At 41.8% G+C, this 18,844-nt stretch overlaps 1 protein-coding gene across 2 annotated transcripts; it reads right to left on the bottom strand.

Annotated features, from left to right (window-relative positions):
- Window positions 1-3,058: 3,058 nt before the first annotated feature.
- Window positions 3,059-16,467, bottom strand: asb14b (ankyrin repeat and SOCS box containing 14b). 2 transcript variants are annotated; one of them, XM_061904163.1, is made up of 11 exons: window positions 16,421-16,467; window positions 16,047-16,138; window positions 15,837-15,964; window positions 15,705-15,757; window positions 10,508-10,639; window positions 10,275-10,433; window positions 9,959-10,204; window positions 5,393-5,561; window positions 4,763-5,297; window positions 4,528-4,681; window positions 3,059-4,441 (listed from the first exon to the last, which is right to left on the bottom strand). In XM_061904163.1, the coding sequence occupies exons 3-11, from the start codon at window positions 15,962-15,964 to the stop codon at window positions 4,269-4,271; spliced, it is 1,749 nt and encodes a 582-aa protein (XP_061760147.1). In that variant the 5' UTR covers window positions 16,047-16,138; window positions 16,421-16,467; the 3' UTR covers window positions 3,059-4,268. The 2 variants fall into 2 exon arrangements, with proteins under 2 accessions (XP_061760147.1, XP_061760148.1); XM_061904164.1 differs by lacking the exon at window positions 9,959-10,204.
- Between the last annotated feature and the right edge of the window lie 2,377 nt (window positions 16,468-18,844).

Raw genomic sequence — 18,844 nt, 5'->3', positions numbered from 1 at the left:
AGCTCAATTTAATGTTGTTCTTGTTGAATATTTTTCTTAGGGTGTTGCCTTTGGGGAAGTGTTTGTCGATCAGAGTGAGGAACTTGCGGCCGATGTTGGTTGAGACGTCTTTGCTGAATGGCGGATTGTACCAGATGATGTTGTTTCGTTTTCTGCTCTTTTTTGGTTGGTTTCCTGGGGTGGGTTCATAGGTGAGGGTGAAGTTGTATCCGCTTTCATCAAGTGCTTTCTGGTACGGGGGGGTTGTTTGGTCGAATTCAGCTTTGCTGGATGACAGCATCGATAGCCTTTTATTAATTCCGGTAGGTATTCTTTTCGTGGTGGTGGGTGGGTGGTTGCTGTCGTGGTGCACGTATTGGAGTGTTGTGTTGGGTTTCGTGAATGGTTGGTAGCTGTTATTTCTCAGGTTGAAAGTGACGTCGAGGAAGTTGACGGTTTGCTTGTTGGCTTCAATCGTGATCCGTAGGCCGTTTTCTTTGAAGATTTGGCATATGCGCTTCTTGGTGTTCTCGCTGCTCCTTGGCGAGGCGCGGCACACTGCCAGTCCAAACAACCCCCCCGTACCAGAAAGCACTTGATGAAAGCGGATACAACTTCACCCTCACCTATGAACCCACCCCAGGAAACCAACCAAAAAAGAGCAGAAAACGAAACAACATCATCTGGTACAATCCGCCATTCAGCAAAGACGTCTCAACCAACATCGGCCGCAAGTTCCTCACTCTGATCGACAAACACTTCCCCAAAGGCAACACCCTAAGAAAAATATTCAACAAGAACAACATTAAATTGAGCTACAGATGTACGAATAACATGCAACAAATCATTTCAAACCACAACAAAGCAATTGCAAAAGGACTGCCTACCCCCAGACTAAACGACTCTGAAACCAATAATGAATGTAACTGTCGCAAGAAACCTGATTGCCCTCTCAACGGAAGGTGCTTACAGACATCAGTCGTTTACCAAGCAAAGGTAATACGCAAGGACATTAACACATCCGACACGTACGTAGGATTAACCGAAGGAGCGTTCAAAACAAGATGGAATAATCACAACGCCTCCTTTAGAAACCAGACTTTGCAGAATTCTACCGAACTCAGCAAACACATTTGGAACCTCAAAGACAATAATGTTGAATATTCAATAACATGGCAAATTCTTGCATCCAGCACACCTTACAACAGTGGTAATAAAAGATGCAACTTATGCTTAAAAGAGAAACTGTTTATTATATATCATCCAGAGCTATCATCCCTCAACAAGCGCAGTGAAATCATTTCAACATGCCGCCACAGGCGGAAACACCTCCTAGGTAACACATGAGCCAATCACCACACCCTACGCCTGCTTGTACCCACCCACTCTGTGCTCTATATAAACCATTGTATGTGAATGCTTCCATTAAAATCTCCTGATGATTGAGGGAACCCCTCATGAAACAGATCTGTAGAGATGAAGTAGTCTTGTGATTTTTTCCCACACCTACATATATATATATATATATATATATATATATATATATATATATATATATATATATATATATATATGAAATACTTGACTTAGTAAATTCTAGCTGTATATGTACTCCTCCCCGCTTAACCCCCCACACCCCCCACCCCCCGAAATCAGAGGTCTCAAGGTTGGCAAGTATGCTGTTGGATCACAGTACGTCTACTATAGTAGCCGTAATGCGGCGAAAATCCATCAAGCAGTGCGGCTCCTTAGCTTATCGAAGTTGTATTAAGACATTTTGACACATTTTTGAGCGCGATGTGTAACGATGTATATTCTCAAAGGAAAATGTTATGTTTTGATGTTGTTTACTGGCGTCATCTTGCAGTCTACTTGTATTTTATGTGTGACGACCATCTACTGGTAACACTTATCATTACACCATATACCAAATAAAATAGCCTGGCGGTTGGTACGCACAACCAGAATGATTCTGTACTTTAGGCGCACCGGGTTATAAGGTGCACTGTAGATTTTTCAGAAAAAAATATTTTAAGTACACCTTATACTCGGTAATTAAAACATTATAGACTGCAGATGGATATTAGCCGTTAGCTAGCTATGTTTTAAAGCAGTGTTTATGGCTTCACATTTATTTTGTGTTTTTGGTGTAATATCAGGAAGAAAAAAAGAGAATAGCATTATGTCTCAGAGGCATTATAGTATTGTTTTTAATTCATTAGAAACATGGTACTGTATTAATATACTGTACAATTGGTAGCTACTGCGGCTCCTGGGGTATACCAACCGTTTTATGGGTGCCACCTCTGAAAAAAAGTCTGGACACGTGACTGGGCAGAGCTCCAGTTGGAGGTGCCAGCCTTTATTTGAGAAAATCCGGTGTTATCAGAAATCTTTAAATCTGTCCAAAAATCCCGCAGTCTAATAACGTCCAGGTTGCTAGGCAACTGCTTTAAACTAGTGTTGGGGCCAGTTAGCCTCAACGGTTAAATTTGCTTGTTTCAGCTAAACAGGATTCAGGTTGAAGATGTCAGCAAGCTCTCCTGTAGCTGTGATCACAATAAGTGGTCAGGAAAACTCCAAATTTACTCAAAACTCCAGTAGTGAGGGCAGAGCTTTGTGCATTTTGATTCCTTTCCATTTGACAGGTATAGTGACAATAGAGAATTATAAAAATGAATAGAGACTTTTTTTTTTAACGATATGTCTATACTAGTATTCATATCAAATTAATTGCCATCTTTAATTATGTAGACTAGTGTCATTATTTACACCTGACTTTTTTTTTTTTTTACCTATCTTGTCTAGCTAAGTGGGCAAATCCTCTAGATTCCTACAGCCGCTGTAGAGCTTTGGACCATTTTAAAAGACACTGTGATGGCTGGTGAGAGTGTTGGATCCTGAAGCATCAGCAGAGGCAAGGAGCAGGTGCAATGAACAATAATGTATTGCTCATTCAATTTAAGAGTCACAGGACAGGAAAACAAAACAAAAAAACTAAGGAAGCGGTCCAGGGTGAATAATAGGCACATGGTGGAAAAAAAGCAAAGAAAACTTACAGAAAGGATTGAATGAACTCTTATGAAATGAAGCAAATATGTTTATTTTTTCTTCTCTAAAAAGGTTTGAAAAACCAACCCGCAACTCAAAAAATATATTTGTTGGTTGCATTTTCATTTACATCAGTTTGACTCCTTAAGTTCAGACACAAAAACAGACACCTCCATTTTTCTTGTTTTTAGTAAATCAATGTTTTTTTGTGAAACTTTTCATAAAACAGCCATCCCGCTGATTCGGGGTTGCAATTGATTTGTTTCTATTAATCAAAATAATAGTCTCAATTTGAAAATGCACACTTATTACAAAACTGGAATTTGGCCTTTATCGTTTTTGTGCCTGAACTCTGCAGATCAGATATGCCTTGCTATTGATTTGTGACCATGCGGTCCAGTGTACACCTCTTCATGCCCAAAGTCAGCTGGGATATGCCCCAGCTGAACTTTACAGAAAAAACAATATGAATGGCTTAACTACTAAAAGCCTACCTGTATAATTAAACAATCAATCAAAGTTTATTTATATAGGCCTTAATCACAAGTGTCCCAAATGGCTGCACAAGCCACAAAGACATCCTCGACTCAGATCCCACAAACTCAACCCAGTCGGATACAACAAGAAACCATGGACTGGTGCAATGAATCTTGCGCAATGTGGTACGTAACTGATTTCTTACATTAATTTAAAAAAAAACACAGCGATTGTAGATTTGTAGTTTTGTTCAAACTTATTTTGGTTATAAATACACAATCCACTCATAAAAAAAATTATGTCCAAGAATAATGTCTTTGCACGCAGTTGGCCCGATCAATCAATGCCCATTCACAGAGCAACGCGTAACTACACACTTGGGCAAGAGTGTATCCCCAGGTGCATGTCTTTGGAAGTGGGAGGAAGCCGGAGTACCCGGAGGGAACCCACGCAGTCACGGGGAGAACATGCACACTCCACACAGAAAGATCCCGAGCATGGATTTGAATCCAGGACTGCAGGAACTTCGTATTGTGAGGCAGACACACTAACCCCTCTGCCACCGTGAAGCCCACGTTGTCATAATTCCTCTGAAATCTGTCCAGAACACGGTCAACAAAGCAAAGGAGTGGATGGATCCCTTTTTAATGGAGGGGCCACAATGATATGTAAGGTTTTGAGTATGTGACCATGTTTTTTTTAATACAATAGTATAATGTAACTGAAATACAAAATGATTTGATACCGTGTATAGTATGTTATCAAATAGCTACGCTGCCCCTGTTGTACACATCAAACTCCTTGTAAAGTAGGTAATCTTTCAGGGGAGTTGGTAGCGGGAGGAAGTTGATAAAAATTGAAGCTCTCAAGCCTAGGCAATGAAGATGCTCCCGAAGCTGCAGCCGGCACAGGTGCTTTAGGTTTCGTGCATTTCCTGAAACACAATACATATAGGAATCACAAAAAGTCAACAATACATATGTGCGGAAAAATAAAGGGAGGAATCAATAAAGTTCAAACTTTGAATGTTGCAAATCTCCAGCCATTGCGTCTGATTCTGTAAAGCCTCTCTGAGCTTGGCACAAAGGGAGACGTGATCGGTGTAGTCAAGCATGATCCGCACCACCTGAGCAGATAAGTGCCTAAGCCATGACACAGTTATCACCTCACAGAACTAAAAAAAAAAACACAATCACATTACATGCTTACATCTCAAAAGTAGTAGTTTCCTGACTTTATATTTGACCCATCTCACCACCATATCTTTGATGACCGGTGTTGTCCAGGGAGCAAAGTTGTGGCAACTGTCACCATAGGGACAGTCAAAGCAACGCTTCACATCGTAGCCATAATTCAGAATCATTCTCAACATGACCTCATCGTTTATTGCATACTGCAGTGCCGAAGGAAAATGGGTGGTGTTGACTCTGGAGTAGTAATTCACATTTGCCCCAAATCTCAGCAAGGTATTGATGAGCTCATAATGGCCGTGTCTAAGAGCCACCTGCAAACAACTGATAGGGTCCTGGTTCACCATTGCCCCGGCCTCCAATAGCAAACGGGTGGATTGAAGATCATCGTTGGACACGGTGAAGAAAAGTGCAGACTTGCGTTCATCATCGTAGTTGCGTCGTACTCTCGGATGCAGCATTAAGTTTGGGTCAAAGCCAGCTTTGAGTAGCAATTCCACACAATGAGAGTGCCCTCCAGCGGCTGCAGAGTGAAGCGGACTCATGCCACTCTCCTTTATAGCGCAAGGTTTGGTCACTGGGATAAGGTGCTGCAGTGCCCTATCAAAGAATAGTCCTAATGTCACAACAAAGCACTGGTTCATACTATAAACCAGAAAGGCACAATTTTGGAGGAGATTGTAAAGATTGCTTACAGTATGTGTCCATGATATGCCACACGGTGAATAGGCAGGTGGCCACTGTGCAAAGGCACGTTAACTTCTGCTCCATGATCCAGCAACAAGGAGATTATGTCGGGGTTTCCTGATGCTGCTGCGTCAAACAAGACCGTGCCGTACTCTGATTCACACTCCACGTTTGCACCTACCAAACAAGACAATATCAGTAAGTTTTCCAAGAAAAGGCATTGAATACATAATAAATCTGAGAATTTCCAGGTCCATCTATCCATCCAATTTCTACCACTCGTCCCTCTCGGAGTAGCGGGGGTGCTGGAGCCTATCCAATCTGTATTCGGGCAGAAGGCGGCGTACACCCTGGACAAGTCTCCACTTCATCGCATCATTTCCAGGTCCTATTACCGTAATATACAGAGTGACTATAAGCCATTACTTTTTTCCCATGCATTGAACTCTACGCTTTTTACAATATTGTTGCTAATTTATATATATTTCACAAACTTCACCTGCCGCATAAACAGATACAGTGGGGAAAAAAGTATTTAGTCAGCCACCGATTGTGCAAGTTCTCCCACTTAAAATGATGACAGAGGTCTGTAATTTTCATCATAGGTACACTTCAACTGTGAGGGACAGATTGTGAAAAAAACTCCAGGAATTCATATTGTAGGAATTTTAAAGAATTTATTTGTAAATTATGGTGGAAAATAAGTATTTGGTCACTTCAAACAAGGAAGATCTCTGGCTCTCACAGACCTGTAACTTCTTCTTTAAGAAGCTCTTCTGTCCTCCACTCATTACCTGTATTAATGGCACCTGTTTGAACTAGTTATCTGTATAAAAGACACCTGTCCACAGCCTCAAACAGTCAGACTCCAAACTCCACTATGGCCAAGACCAAAGAGTTGTCGAAGGACACCAGGAAAATAATTGTAGACCTGCACCAGACTGGGAAGAGTGAATCTAAAATAGGCAAGCACCTTGGTGTGAAAAAAAATCAACTGTGGGAGCAATTATCAGAAAATGGAAGACGTACAAGACCACTGATAATCTCCCTCGATCTGGGGCTCCATGCAAGATCTCATCCCGTGGGGTCAAAATGATCGTGAGAACGGTGAGCAAAAATCCCAGAACCACATGGGGGGACCTGGTGAATGACCTGCAGAGAGCTTGGACCAAAGTAACAAAGGTTATCATCAGTAAAACACTACGCCGACAGGGAATCAAATCCTGCAGTGCCAGACGTGTCCCACCGCTTAAGCCAGTGCATGTACAAGCCCGTTTGAAGTTTGCCAGAGAGCACATGGGAGAATGTCATGTGGTCAGATGAAACCAAAATAGAACTTTTTGGTATAAACTCAACTCGTCGTGTTTGGAGGAAGAAGAATACTAGGTTGCATCCCAAGAACACCATACCTACTGTTAATCATGGGGGTGGAAACATCATGCTTCGGGGCTGTTTTTCTGCTGAGGGACAGAATGTTTGAGCCATGTTAAGGAAAGAGTGAATGGGGCCATGTATCGTGAGATTTTGAGCCAAAACCTCCTTCCAACAGTGAAAGCTTAAGTGGACCAAATACTTATTTTCCATCATAATTTACAAATACATTCTTTAAAATTCATACAATGTGAATTCCTGGATATTTTTTTTTCACATTCTGTCCTTCACAGTTGAAGTGTACCTATGATGAAAATTAAAGACCTCTGACATCATTTTAAGTGGGAGAACTTGCACAATCTGATTAAATACTTTTTTGCCCCACTGTATTTATAAAACTGCAATTTGGTTTGGATGTATGTTGTACTGAGACCATTCACAGAATCACATTCATACAGTGGCACACATACAAGACAGGCTAAAATGCACCTACGGTATATGTATTGGGGGAGAGAGAGAGAGAGAGAGAGAGAGAGAGCAAATTTGCTCGAAAATGTGTTAGCCTTAGCATTAACACATAAAACTAACACAGACATATAAAAATAAAATAAATGAATAAGATAAATTAGTGCATGATGTTTCTGGATCCATCATGTGCATTACTAAGTCCGACAGCTTCTGGCAGAAAAGACTTGTTTGCTTTAACGCTCCTTCTGACATTTGATTTGCAAAAGTCTGTTCATAGTGCTGTATAGTTCTATTAAAAACAGAACTTCAAGTAAGATCAAGACAATTATGGGAAATACTTCTCACCGCCTGTACAGCACTAAGAACAGACTGAGAGGTATTTCCCATAATTGTCTTGATCTTACTTGAAGTTCTGTTTTTAATAACCTCCTTTAGTCTAGCCAACTTGATGCCCACGACTGACTCAGCCCTTTTGATGATCTTTGCCAGCTAGTTTTTGTCCTTCACTTTCACTCCCATTCCCCAACACACCACGGCAAAAAGGTGGAGCTGGCCCACTAGTGACTGGTAAAAAAATGTTGAGAATTTTGTTGGAGACATTGAAAGACTATTAAATGAAATACAGTCAACTGAGACCCTTTTCAAAATATTTTTGAGTGTTTTATGTGCAATGACAATAAAGCCCATTCCATTCTAGACCACTCAAGCTCGCAGTCCAAATTGACACCGAGGTATTAACGAGATGTTACCTGCTCCACATCTCTGCCAGTGATAGAGATTGATAGAGATTGGCGTGCCCTTGTTACAGCTGAAGTTGATGACCATTTCTTTACAAAGTCATCCACCAGTGTTCTATACTCCTCCTCATGTCCTCTCTAGACACACCCCACTTTGTACATGTCATTTGAATATTTTTGCATGTGACACAGCTTCAAATCCCCAGTGTAGATAATAAACAACAAGGGAGAAAGTACTGTTCCTTTAGGGGCCCCGATGTTACTGATCACATGGTCAGACACACCTATGCCGCCCCATATACTGGGGTCTGCCTTTCAGGAAGTTGGTAATCCAGGTGATTATAGGAACTTCCACATCCATGCTCTTCAACGTCTCCCCTCGCAGCCTAACCGAGGCTTGATGGTGTTGAAGGCCACAGAAAAGTCAAAGAAGATGATGCAAACAGTAGTGTTTGGTCTGTCTAGGGACGAGTGGGCTATTTATATAGCCTGCGCTGCGCATACATACTGAAGGAATATGATGGTGTGAAAGATCTCAGTACTTTATACACCTGACAGCTTACTCTGTTTTTCCCTCTTGCACTGCTGTTTGTATTTTCTATTTATGTATTTATTTTTAACATGTAATTTATTGTTTTTCTTATATTATTACTGCACCTAACAGAGTAGCCACCATGTTAGATAACAATGAGGTGTTCTATTCTATAACACAAATTAAATGATTCACATTAAATCAAACTCAGTCACGCATTTATTCAATCAGCCATTTAGCATTTTATGGGCTCAATCTCACCATCTCCATAATTGCCAACCCTCCCGATTTTCCCGGGAGACTCCGGAATTTCAGTGCCCCTCCTGTAAATCTCCCGGGGTAACCATTCTCCCGAATTTCTCCCGATTTCCGCCCATACAACAATATTGGGGGCATGCCTTAAAGGCATTGCCTTTAGCGTCCTCTACAACCTGTCGTCACGTCCACTTTCCCTCCATACAAACAGCGTGCCGGTTCAGTCTCATAATATATACGTCCTTTACACTCACATGAGTAAATGCAACGCATACTTGATCAACAGCCATACAGGTCACACAACTTTAACACTGTTACAAATATGCTCCACACTGTGAACCCACACCAAACAAGAATGACAAACACATTTCAGGAGAACATCCGCACTGTAACACAACATAAATACAACAGAACAACCACCTAGGACCCCTTGCAGCACTAACTCTTCCAGGAAACTACAATATACACCCCGCTACCACCAAACCCCGCCCACCTCACACCCCTATCTCCCAAATTCGGAGGTCTCAAGGTTGGCAAGTATGACCATCTCATACGCGACAGAATGCACACAACACAATCCTAAAATGGATGTTAATCAACCCAGCCACTGAAAATGGGAACAGCCGTAGAACGGAGCACAAGTCCACCACCAAAGCAGCATAAAAAAAAGACGACTTTAGCAGTTTTAGCAGGCAGGAGGAGAAGGACAAACACCACGGTCAGTGACCACTCCGAATGCTGTGTTACAGGCACTATATTTTGTTAAATTTGAGAGATCTAAAGTTTTAATGTGTACGCTTGTGGCTTGTAGACTTGTGCCGCCAATATATCCGCAAAATAAAATCGGTTCAAAAATTCGGTAGGTCCATTCATCCATTTTCTACCGCTTATTCCCTTCGGGGTCATGGGGGGCACTGGAGCTTATCTCAGGTACAATCGGCGGAAGGCGGTGTACACCCTGGACAAGTCGCCACCTCATCACAGGACCAACACAGATAGACAGACAACATTCACACACTAGGGCCAATTTTAGTGTTGCCAATCAATTTATCCTCAGGTGCAATCTTTGGAATTGAACCCGTGACCTTCGTATTGTGAAGCAGACGCACTAACCCCTCTTTCACCGTGCTGCCCAAATTAGGTAGGTGTGTCTTATACTTAGGTGCACTCGATAGCCAGGAAATTGTGGTGCTTGACTTCATGTTGTATACCTTTCTGCAACAATAACTCAATCACACTAAGATGTCCATTTTGTGCAGCCAGAGCCAGTGGAGTTTTCCTTTTAGTGTCACATGCATTTGGGTTGGCACCAGACTCAAGAAGCAGATAGACAAAATTCTCCAGGCCTAGAAAGGCAGCCTCGTGTAGTGCCGTCCTGTTAAGAGGCCCTATCTGATCCACTTGAGCATTGTAGCGAAGCAGTAGTGTTGCCAGGTCATATTGGTCATTAAGAATAGCTGAGAAATGAGGAGTGAGAGAAACGGTAAATGCCAGACAAATGCAGAAAATGTGTGTTGCGTGGAATACCTGCCACTAAAGGAGAATCCTGCTCATCGTCCTGGAGATTAGGATTACATCCATTCTGTAACAAAAATGTGGCATTCTGTCTGCGGCCGTAAACTACAGCTAAAAACAATGGTGTCTCTCCCTTAAGTGTGCGGCACTGGGCTGTCCCTGAAGGAGATGCTGAAACACATTTGACATCAGAATCATGTTACTCTGGGGTTAAAAAGTCATCCTTAAATAGAAAACCTAACCACCTGAAAAGATTATATCAAGTATGTGTTTACTCTCCTGCACTGCAGCTTCATGCAGAGGAATCCATCCATGTTCATTAACTCGAGATAGAATCTCTGGGTGGGCTGTTAGTTGCTGAATTGCATCCTCATCACCTGCATAAAGATAAAACATTTATACATGCATACTGTATCTCCAAAATGTTGGAATTCTATATTGATATAAAAATTTAAAGGAAAATTCAAGTTTATACCAGTTTAGTACTTTTTTTTTTTGCTCGCAGATTTTGGCACACTTTTTACAAAAATCTATGAGACAAATAAGTTCTTATTCATCCAAGTCATTGAATTCTTAGGCCATTCAATTAAAGGCCTACTGAAATGAGATTTTCTTATTTAAATGGGAATAGCAGGTCCATTCTATGTGTCGTACTTGATCATTTCGCGATATTGCCATATTTTTGCTGAAAGGATTTAGTAGAGAACATCCATGATAGAGTTCGCAACTTTTGGTCGCTAATAAAAAGGCCCTGCCTTTACCGGAAGTATGTGCGCGTGACGTCACGAGTTGCAGGGCTCCACACATATTCACATTGTTTTTAATGGGAGCCACCAACAGTAAGAGCAATTCGGACCGAGAAAGTGACAATTTCCCTATTAATTTGAGCGAGGATGAAAGATTCCTGAATTAGGATATTGATAGTGAAGGACTATAAAACAAAAATTTTTAAAAGCGACGGCTCCGGGCGGCGGCAGTGTGAGCGTTTCAGATGTAATTAGACACATTTACTAGGATAATTCTGGAAGATCCCTTATCTGCTTATTGTTTTAATAGTGTTTTAGTGAGATTTTAAATATTGTAAAGACATACCTCGAGGTCGGATGGCTGCGGTGAACACGAAGTGTCTCAGAGGGAAGCCAAGGAGCCAAGCTTACAGCTGCCTTTTAAACAGCTGCTGCAGGACGATGAATAATACAATGATTTCTCCGGTATGATATATATCACAATTTCCCCATCCAAAAACATGCTGGTTGACATAAAGAAAACATGTTCGCGTGACTGCTCCGCTTCACAAGAAACAAACACCAGCTGTGTCTCGGTGCGAAAGACAGCTGCAATACACCGCTTTCCACCAACAGCATTGGTTTTCATAGTCTCCATTATTAAATGAACAAATTGAAAAAGATTCAGCAACACAGATGTACAAAATGCTGTGTGATTATGCGGTTAAAGCAGACAACGTTTAGCCGCGAGTGGTGCAGTGCTGATATTTCCTGAAAGTCCGTGACGTCACGCATACGCGTCATCATTCCGCGACGTTTTCAACAAGAAACTCGCGGGAAATTTAAAATTGTAATTTAGTAAACTAAAAAGGCCGTATTGGCATGTGTAGCAATGTTAATATTTCATCATTGATGTATAAACTATCAGACTGCGTGGTGGGTAGTAGTGGGTTTCAGTAGGCCTTTAATGACAACTGGAATGTTCAGTTTTGTCATAGAATATGTTTACCTCTCATTTGAGCAGGCTTCATCAGATACACTTAGATTGGTCAGATATAAATGATAAATGGGTTGTACTTGTATAGCGCTTTTCTACCTTCAAGGTACTCAAAGCGCTTTGACAGTACTTCCACATTTACCCATTCACACACACATTCACACACTGATGGAGGGAGCTGCCATGCAAGGCGCCAACCAGCACCCACCAGGAGCAAGGGTGAAGTGTCTTGCTCAGGACACAACGGACGTGACGAGGTTGGTACTAGGTGGGATTTGAACCAGGGACCCTCGGGTTGCGCACGGCCACTCTCCCCACTGCGCCACGCCGTCCCTAAAGTATAGTATATATATAGTCAAAATGCTGATGCCAAAGCCCCAACTAAGGGTGAAACTCAAAAAAGTTGAATATCATGCAAAGGTCCTTTCATGTCAACAATTCAACTTCACATGTACAACTAACAAGTGACAGTGAACTCCATTCATCCAACAATTGTCTATCGCTTGACCCTTTCGGGGTCGCGGGGGGTTCTGGCGCCTATCTCAGCTACAATCGGGCGGAAGGCGGGGTACACCCTGGACAAGTCGCCACCTCATCGCAGGGCCAACACAGATAGACAGACAACATTCACACTCACATTCACACACTAGGGCCAATTTAAGTGTTATCAATCAACCTATCCCCAGGTGCATGTCTTTGGAAGTGGGAGGAAGCCGGAGTACCCGGAGGGAACCGACGCAGTCACGGGGATAACAAGCAAACTCCACGCAGAAAGATTCCAACCACAGGATTGAACCCAAGACCTGTGTATTGTGAGGCATACGCACTAACCCCATTACATGTAAAGTGAGATATGTTTATTTGTTATAATTTTGATGATTATTGCTTACAGTTTTTGAAAACCTAAACATCTTTTTGATATTTTTACTTTGAAGTTTTCATACAATGTGAGGTGTAAAAATCAACATTATATCTAAAGATTTAATGTTAATAATGGGGCAACATGGTAGAACAGATATTTGTGCATGTGCCTCAGAATACGGAGATCCTGAGTTCATTCCCGGGTTCGGGATCTTTCTGTGTGGAGTTTGCATGTTCTCCCCGTGACTAAGTGGGTTCCCTCCAGGTACTCCAGCTTCCTCCCACCTCCAAAGACATGCACCTGGGGATAGGTTGATTGGCAACACTAAATTGGCCCTAATGTGTGAATGTGAGTGTGAATGTTGTCTGTCTATCTGTGTTGGCCCTGCGGTGACGTGGCGACTTGTCCAGGGGGTACCCCGCCTTCTACCGGATTTCAGCTGAGATAGGCACCAGGCCTGTATCCCCAAAAGGGACAAGCGGTAGAAAATGGATGGATGGATGCATCTAAAGAAGGCTTGAATCCATATATTAGTTTCACCCTATTAAAATAATTACTTAAATAAACAAACTCTTGCACTCTATGCAAATTGTTTGAGTTGTATATTTACACTCTAACAAGCTCGACCTGGCTGATAGGGAGCATTTTAATAGTGATCATTTTTCTATCTGGAAGGTGTAATTTTACAGCGATTAGTTTTGCTGCACAATACTTCAGTGGTAATGAGAGGGAATGCAATTTTAAAAACTGTGGTTGACATTGACAGAGTGATCCCTCTTTTGCATCGTAACAGTTTTTCACCATAATAGGCCCAAACCATCTTTGCCTGAGTACACTATCTTCTTTTTAGAGAGTAAATAGCATCGAGACTAAATCTGAGCAATTAAAGTCTATTAGCATAAATTGATTCTGCCTGTTAGAATGAGGAAAAATGTCTTTGAAGACAAACTGAACAGTCCAGTAGCGATCGAGTGAATGCCCAGAGACTATCAAGACAATTAAGCTTGTACCATTACAAACCTTGTATATGAGGAGGTTAGGAATATCAATAATGACAATATAAATCTGTGAATTTTTGCTTTTGATGGCTTCCAAAAGCAGAGAACCCCACCATGCCCTTCTGGGACATCAAATATTGTTGGAGATAGGGTCAGAGTATGGCGGGACCGCATAAAGTATTTGATTGAGAATGACATTTTAATCATGTGTGTTAATTTGTCAATGACTTCCATCAGAAGTTATTGTGACCCTGAGCTATGGCAAGCCTTAAGTCATTACTTCTTGTTACAAGTTGCCATGGCACAGCTTGCCAAATTGGTTGTTTATTGCCATATTTGGGAGTATTGGCGTAGTGGGTAGAGCGGCCGTGTCAGAAACCTGAGGGTTGCAGGTTCGCTTCCCACCTATTGACATCCAAATCGCTGCCGTTGTGTCCTTGGGCAGGACACTTCACCCTTGCCCCGGGTGCCACTCACACTGGTGAATGAATGATGAATGAATGATTGGTGGTGGTCGGAGGGGCCGTAGGCGCAAACTGGCAGCCACGCTTCCGTCAGTCTACCCCAGGGTAGCTGTGGCTACAGATTCCCACTTCGCTGTGAGTGCTTTGAGTATCCAACAATAGAAAAGCGCGATATAAATCTAATCCATTGTTATTATTATTATTATTGGAACTGCCTTAGTGCCGATTTTAGCATAAATATAAGATTAATGCTGCTCTAGCCGAAAAGGCTAATGTGAGTACTTGTGTCCGTCCCTGTCCTATATCTTGAATGTGGCCGTCATGTAGTGATTGAAAGAGCGCAAAAACTTGCTCAGCGCACAGTGAAATGGTGCAACTAACATTCAGAGCTTTTATTTATACTTGTTGTATACATTTTACTCTTACTCATTTCTTGTGTATTTTTTCTGGATTGTTAAAATGCATTTGTGCTACAAAGTTTTTAAGGTGAGGGAAATTTTAAATAACAATTTCACAGTCAAAGCATATGGGACCACCTTAAGGAATGTTTACAATGGAAACTAAACAAAAAACATTCTAGTATGTGTAATGTATAATATATAGTATATATAATGTATAATATATAGTATGTAATATTTCAGAATAATTACCACCAGGTAAGTAATATATTTGTGTAAATTTGAATTATTCTGTTCCACATTTTCTTATATTATTACTGCTACCAGTGATTGTTTCCGTTATACAACAAAATAAAAAAGAGTTACACAAAAAAGAACTATAATAACAAACCAGTCTTTTGAACAGCTCTCCGAAATGAACGGCTCCCTTGAGACACGGCTCCGTTCAAAAAGCCATCAATCCCATCTCTACTGTTGAGTTATCAGGGAGATAGTCAGGGACACTTACTGTAAGCTTCCTTAAGTGCGTTACCCAATGTGTGATTGTGCCGTAGTTTTTGTCTTTGCACCGTTATTGTAGTTGGTGTCTAGTAGGATCAAGATTGCCACTCACCATTAATACATTTAAGTAGAGAGCCACAAAATATGGGCCGCCAGTTTGGGACCCCCTTACACACTACAGAGCTGAGCGATCTTGAACAAATTCACAGAAATTGTGTCAGAATATTTTTTCCACTTTATGATTTTCTCATTTTGGTTATTTTGTTCTCACCAGTCAAAACATGTAATCAATAATGAATGCTCTTTCTAATTATAGTTATTTTTTTGCAGCAACTTTAGTTTGTTTAAAAAAAAAAAAAACTGTCCTTGGAGGACAACAACAATTGTATTTTGCCAGATTGGGTATTTTTCCCAGTATATTTGTAACTAGTTGAGCTTAATAAAACATCAGCGGTTGTGCTAAATCAGCAACATGTGAATAAGGAATATTATCTTACCCTTCTTGATTGCTTTGAAAATCTCATCAGGGTCTTGACTTACTTTCAGTTCACTACAACAACAAAGTGATTAGTGAGTCAATTGAAATGATAAAAAAGGAGTACATACAGTGACAATTTAGCAACAATAACCTTGGATTCAATCCTTTCAGCTTTCGATATTCTAATAAATTTTGCTCGATTATATATTGGGTTGCTTCATCTTCATCCAAGTCATCATCAGATGATTCAAAATGATTGGCTTTTTCTTCTGAGGTCATCTGTTCATTCACGAAGAGTCAATGTTAAATTGGTTGTTGGGGAAAATACATAGTATAGACATCCAGTAGAATGGTTACTTACGGCAAGAAGATCAGCAGAGAAATGGGGAGAAAACAGCTACACCAAACCGGGGATTGTTGCAACAATCCGGATCCTGTTGTAGGAATACATGTCTATGTAAAATACAATTTAATCAAAAAAGTTAATAGTCACAAACAAGTGAAATTCACAGATCAGTGTTTTTTTTTTTCATTTTGATGTGAGTTAAAACTTCAACTTCTGGCCAACATACAAGCTGATCTCCTGCACGGGAGTCAGCACCTTCTCCCCCACATGCAGATAATGCAGGTTATATTTATTATTAAAAAAAAGTGATATCCATTCCTATTTCATAAATAAGAGAACATAAACGTCCTTTGTCCATCAATAGACTTTTGAACATTTGCAATGTTTACCTTCAGTAGAGTAGGTGTGCTTCTCTTCTCGAACTTTGACAGCAGTGCACCCCTCGCACACACTGTAGCTATTCTTAGTTCTGCTACTATAAATAACTGATCATGGGAGCAACACAGCTTGCACCTGGTTTTAAGCTAACGCTGTGTATTAGACTACTCTATCTATGACATAAACAAACATGGCAAAGTATCCCCATTGTATTTGCTATAAACACCGAATAGCCCTGCAGGTGTATATTTATATTAATGTTCCTTTACTTAAAGTATATGTCAATTTTTAGAGCATTACTCTGTAAACTTACTGATTTTTATTCAGTTGTTCGATTTAGTAAATGAATTAAAAACAATCAGAAAACAGACATGACCCAAAACTTTAGTCATTTCAAATTGCAACTCTCTGGCTTTAAGAAACACTAAAATAAATCAAGAAAATAAATTGTTGTAGTCAATAACACTTTCCTTTTTAGATCAAGCAGAGTGGAAATTATGGAATCACTTAATTCTGAGGAAAAAAAACAGTGGGAGAGGGGTTAGTGCACCTGCCTCACAATACAAAGGTCCTGCAGTCTTGGGTTCAATCCCAGGCTCGGGATCTTTCTGTGTGGAGTTTGCATGTCCTCCCCGTGAATGCGTGGGTTCCCTCCGGGTACTCCGACTTCCTCCCACTTCCAAAGACATGCACCTGGGGATAGGTTGATTGGCAACACTAAATCGGCCCTAGTATGTGAATGTGAGTGTGAATGTTGTCTGTCTATCTGTGTTGGCCCTGCGATGAAGTGGCGACTTGTCCAGGGTGTACCCCGCCTTCCGCCCGATTGTAGCTGAGATAGGCGCCAGCGCCCCCTGCGACCCCTAAAGGGAATAAGCGGTAGAAAATGGATGGATGGATGGTATAACAAACAAAGACTCCAACACACCACTGGTACCTTGTTGCACCACCTCAAGCTTTACCAGTCCACATGGAAAGTAGTCACAGTGCTTCACTTTTTCTGCATTTTGTTATGTTACAGCCTTGTTCCAAAATGGAATGTCTTCCTTTTGTCCTCAAAATCCTACTCACTATAGCTCATAATGACAATGCAAAACATTTTATTTAATCGTAAAATGAGGGCGGTACTCCATCCATTTTTTCCCCTCTTGTGTCTGTAAGTCCCCTCCCCCGTCATCAGTTGCAGGTGTGCTGCCAGTCATCCAAGCCCACCTGAGTTTAATCAACCACCTGACTTAAACCCTGGATCTCCACCCAGCCAGTGCCAGTTCGTCCGTTGCCTGCGGTACAATACAGCCTGAGCTCACTTACTCTGACCTTTGCCCTGAACCCTTTTTGATTCCTGTTTTTTGTATTTCCTCAGGTGGTGGACATATTTTTCACCTGGTTTTCCTTGAGCTGATTTTTCATTACTACATATTTATTTTCTCCAGTGGCTTTAGTAATTAAACATAGATTTTTTTACTGATCTGCATTTGGATTATTTTTTTGAGATCACAACAAAATGCAAATTTATCCATCCATCCATCCATCCATCATCTTCCGCTTATCCAAGGTCGGATCGTGGGGGCAACAGCCTAAGCAGGGAAACCCAGACTTCCCTCTCCCCAGCCACTTCGTCTAGCTCTTCCCGGGGGATCCCGAGGTGTTCCCAGGCCAGCCGGGAGACATAGTCTTCCCAACGTGTCCTGGGTCTTCCCCGTGGCCTCCTACCGGTTGGACGTGCCCTAAACACCTCCCTAGGGAGGCGTTCGGGTGGCATCCTGACCAGATGCCCGAACCACCTCATCTGGCTCCTCTCGATGTGAAGGAGCAGCGGCTTTACTTTGAGTTCCTCCCGGATAGCAGAGCTTCTCACCCTATCTCTAAGGGAGAGCCCCGCCACACGGCGGAGGAAACTCATCTCGGCCGCTTGTACCCGTGATCTTATCCTTTCGGTCATGACCCAAAGCTCATGACCATAGGTGAGGATGGGAACGTAGATCGACCGGTAAATTGAGAGCTTTGCCTTCCGGCTCAGCTCCTTCTTCACCACAACGGATCGGTACAATGTCCGCATTACTGAAGACGCCGCACCGATCCGCCTGTCGATCTCACGATCCACTCTTCCCTCACTCGTGAACAAGACTCCTAGGTACTTGAAGTCCTCCACTTGGGGCAGGGTCTCCTCCCCAACCCGGAAATGGCATTCCACTCTTTTCCGGGTGAGAACCATGGACTCGGACTTGGAGGTGCTGATTCTCATTCCGGTCGCTTCACACTCGGCTGCGAACCGATCCAGCGAGAGCTGAAGATCCCGGTCAGATGAAGCCATCAGGACCACATCATCTGCAAAAAGCAGACACCTAATCCTGCGGTTACCAAACCAGAACCCCTCAACGCCTTGACTGTGCCTAGAAATTCTGTCCACAAAAGTTATGAACAGAATCGGTGAC

The sequence above is a fragment of the Nerophis ophidion genome, linkage group LG06 (genome assembly GCF_033978795.1).
Source record: "Nerophis ophidion isolate RoL-2023_Sa linkage group LG06, RoL_Noph_v1.0, whole genome shotgun sequence".
NCBI lineage: Eukaryota > Metazoa > Chordata > Actinopteri > Syngnathiformes > Syngnathidae > Nerophis > Nerophis ophidion.
Note: the sequence above shows the minus strand (reverse complement) of the source record. Positions and strands in the feature narration are given on the sequence as shown.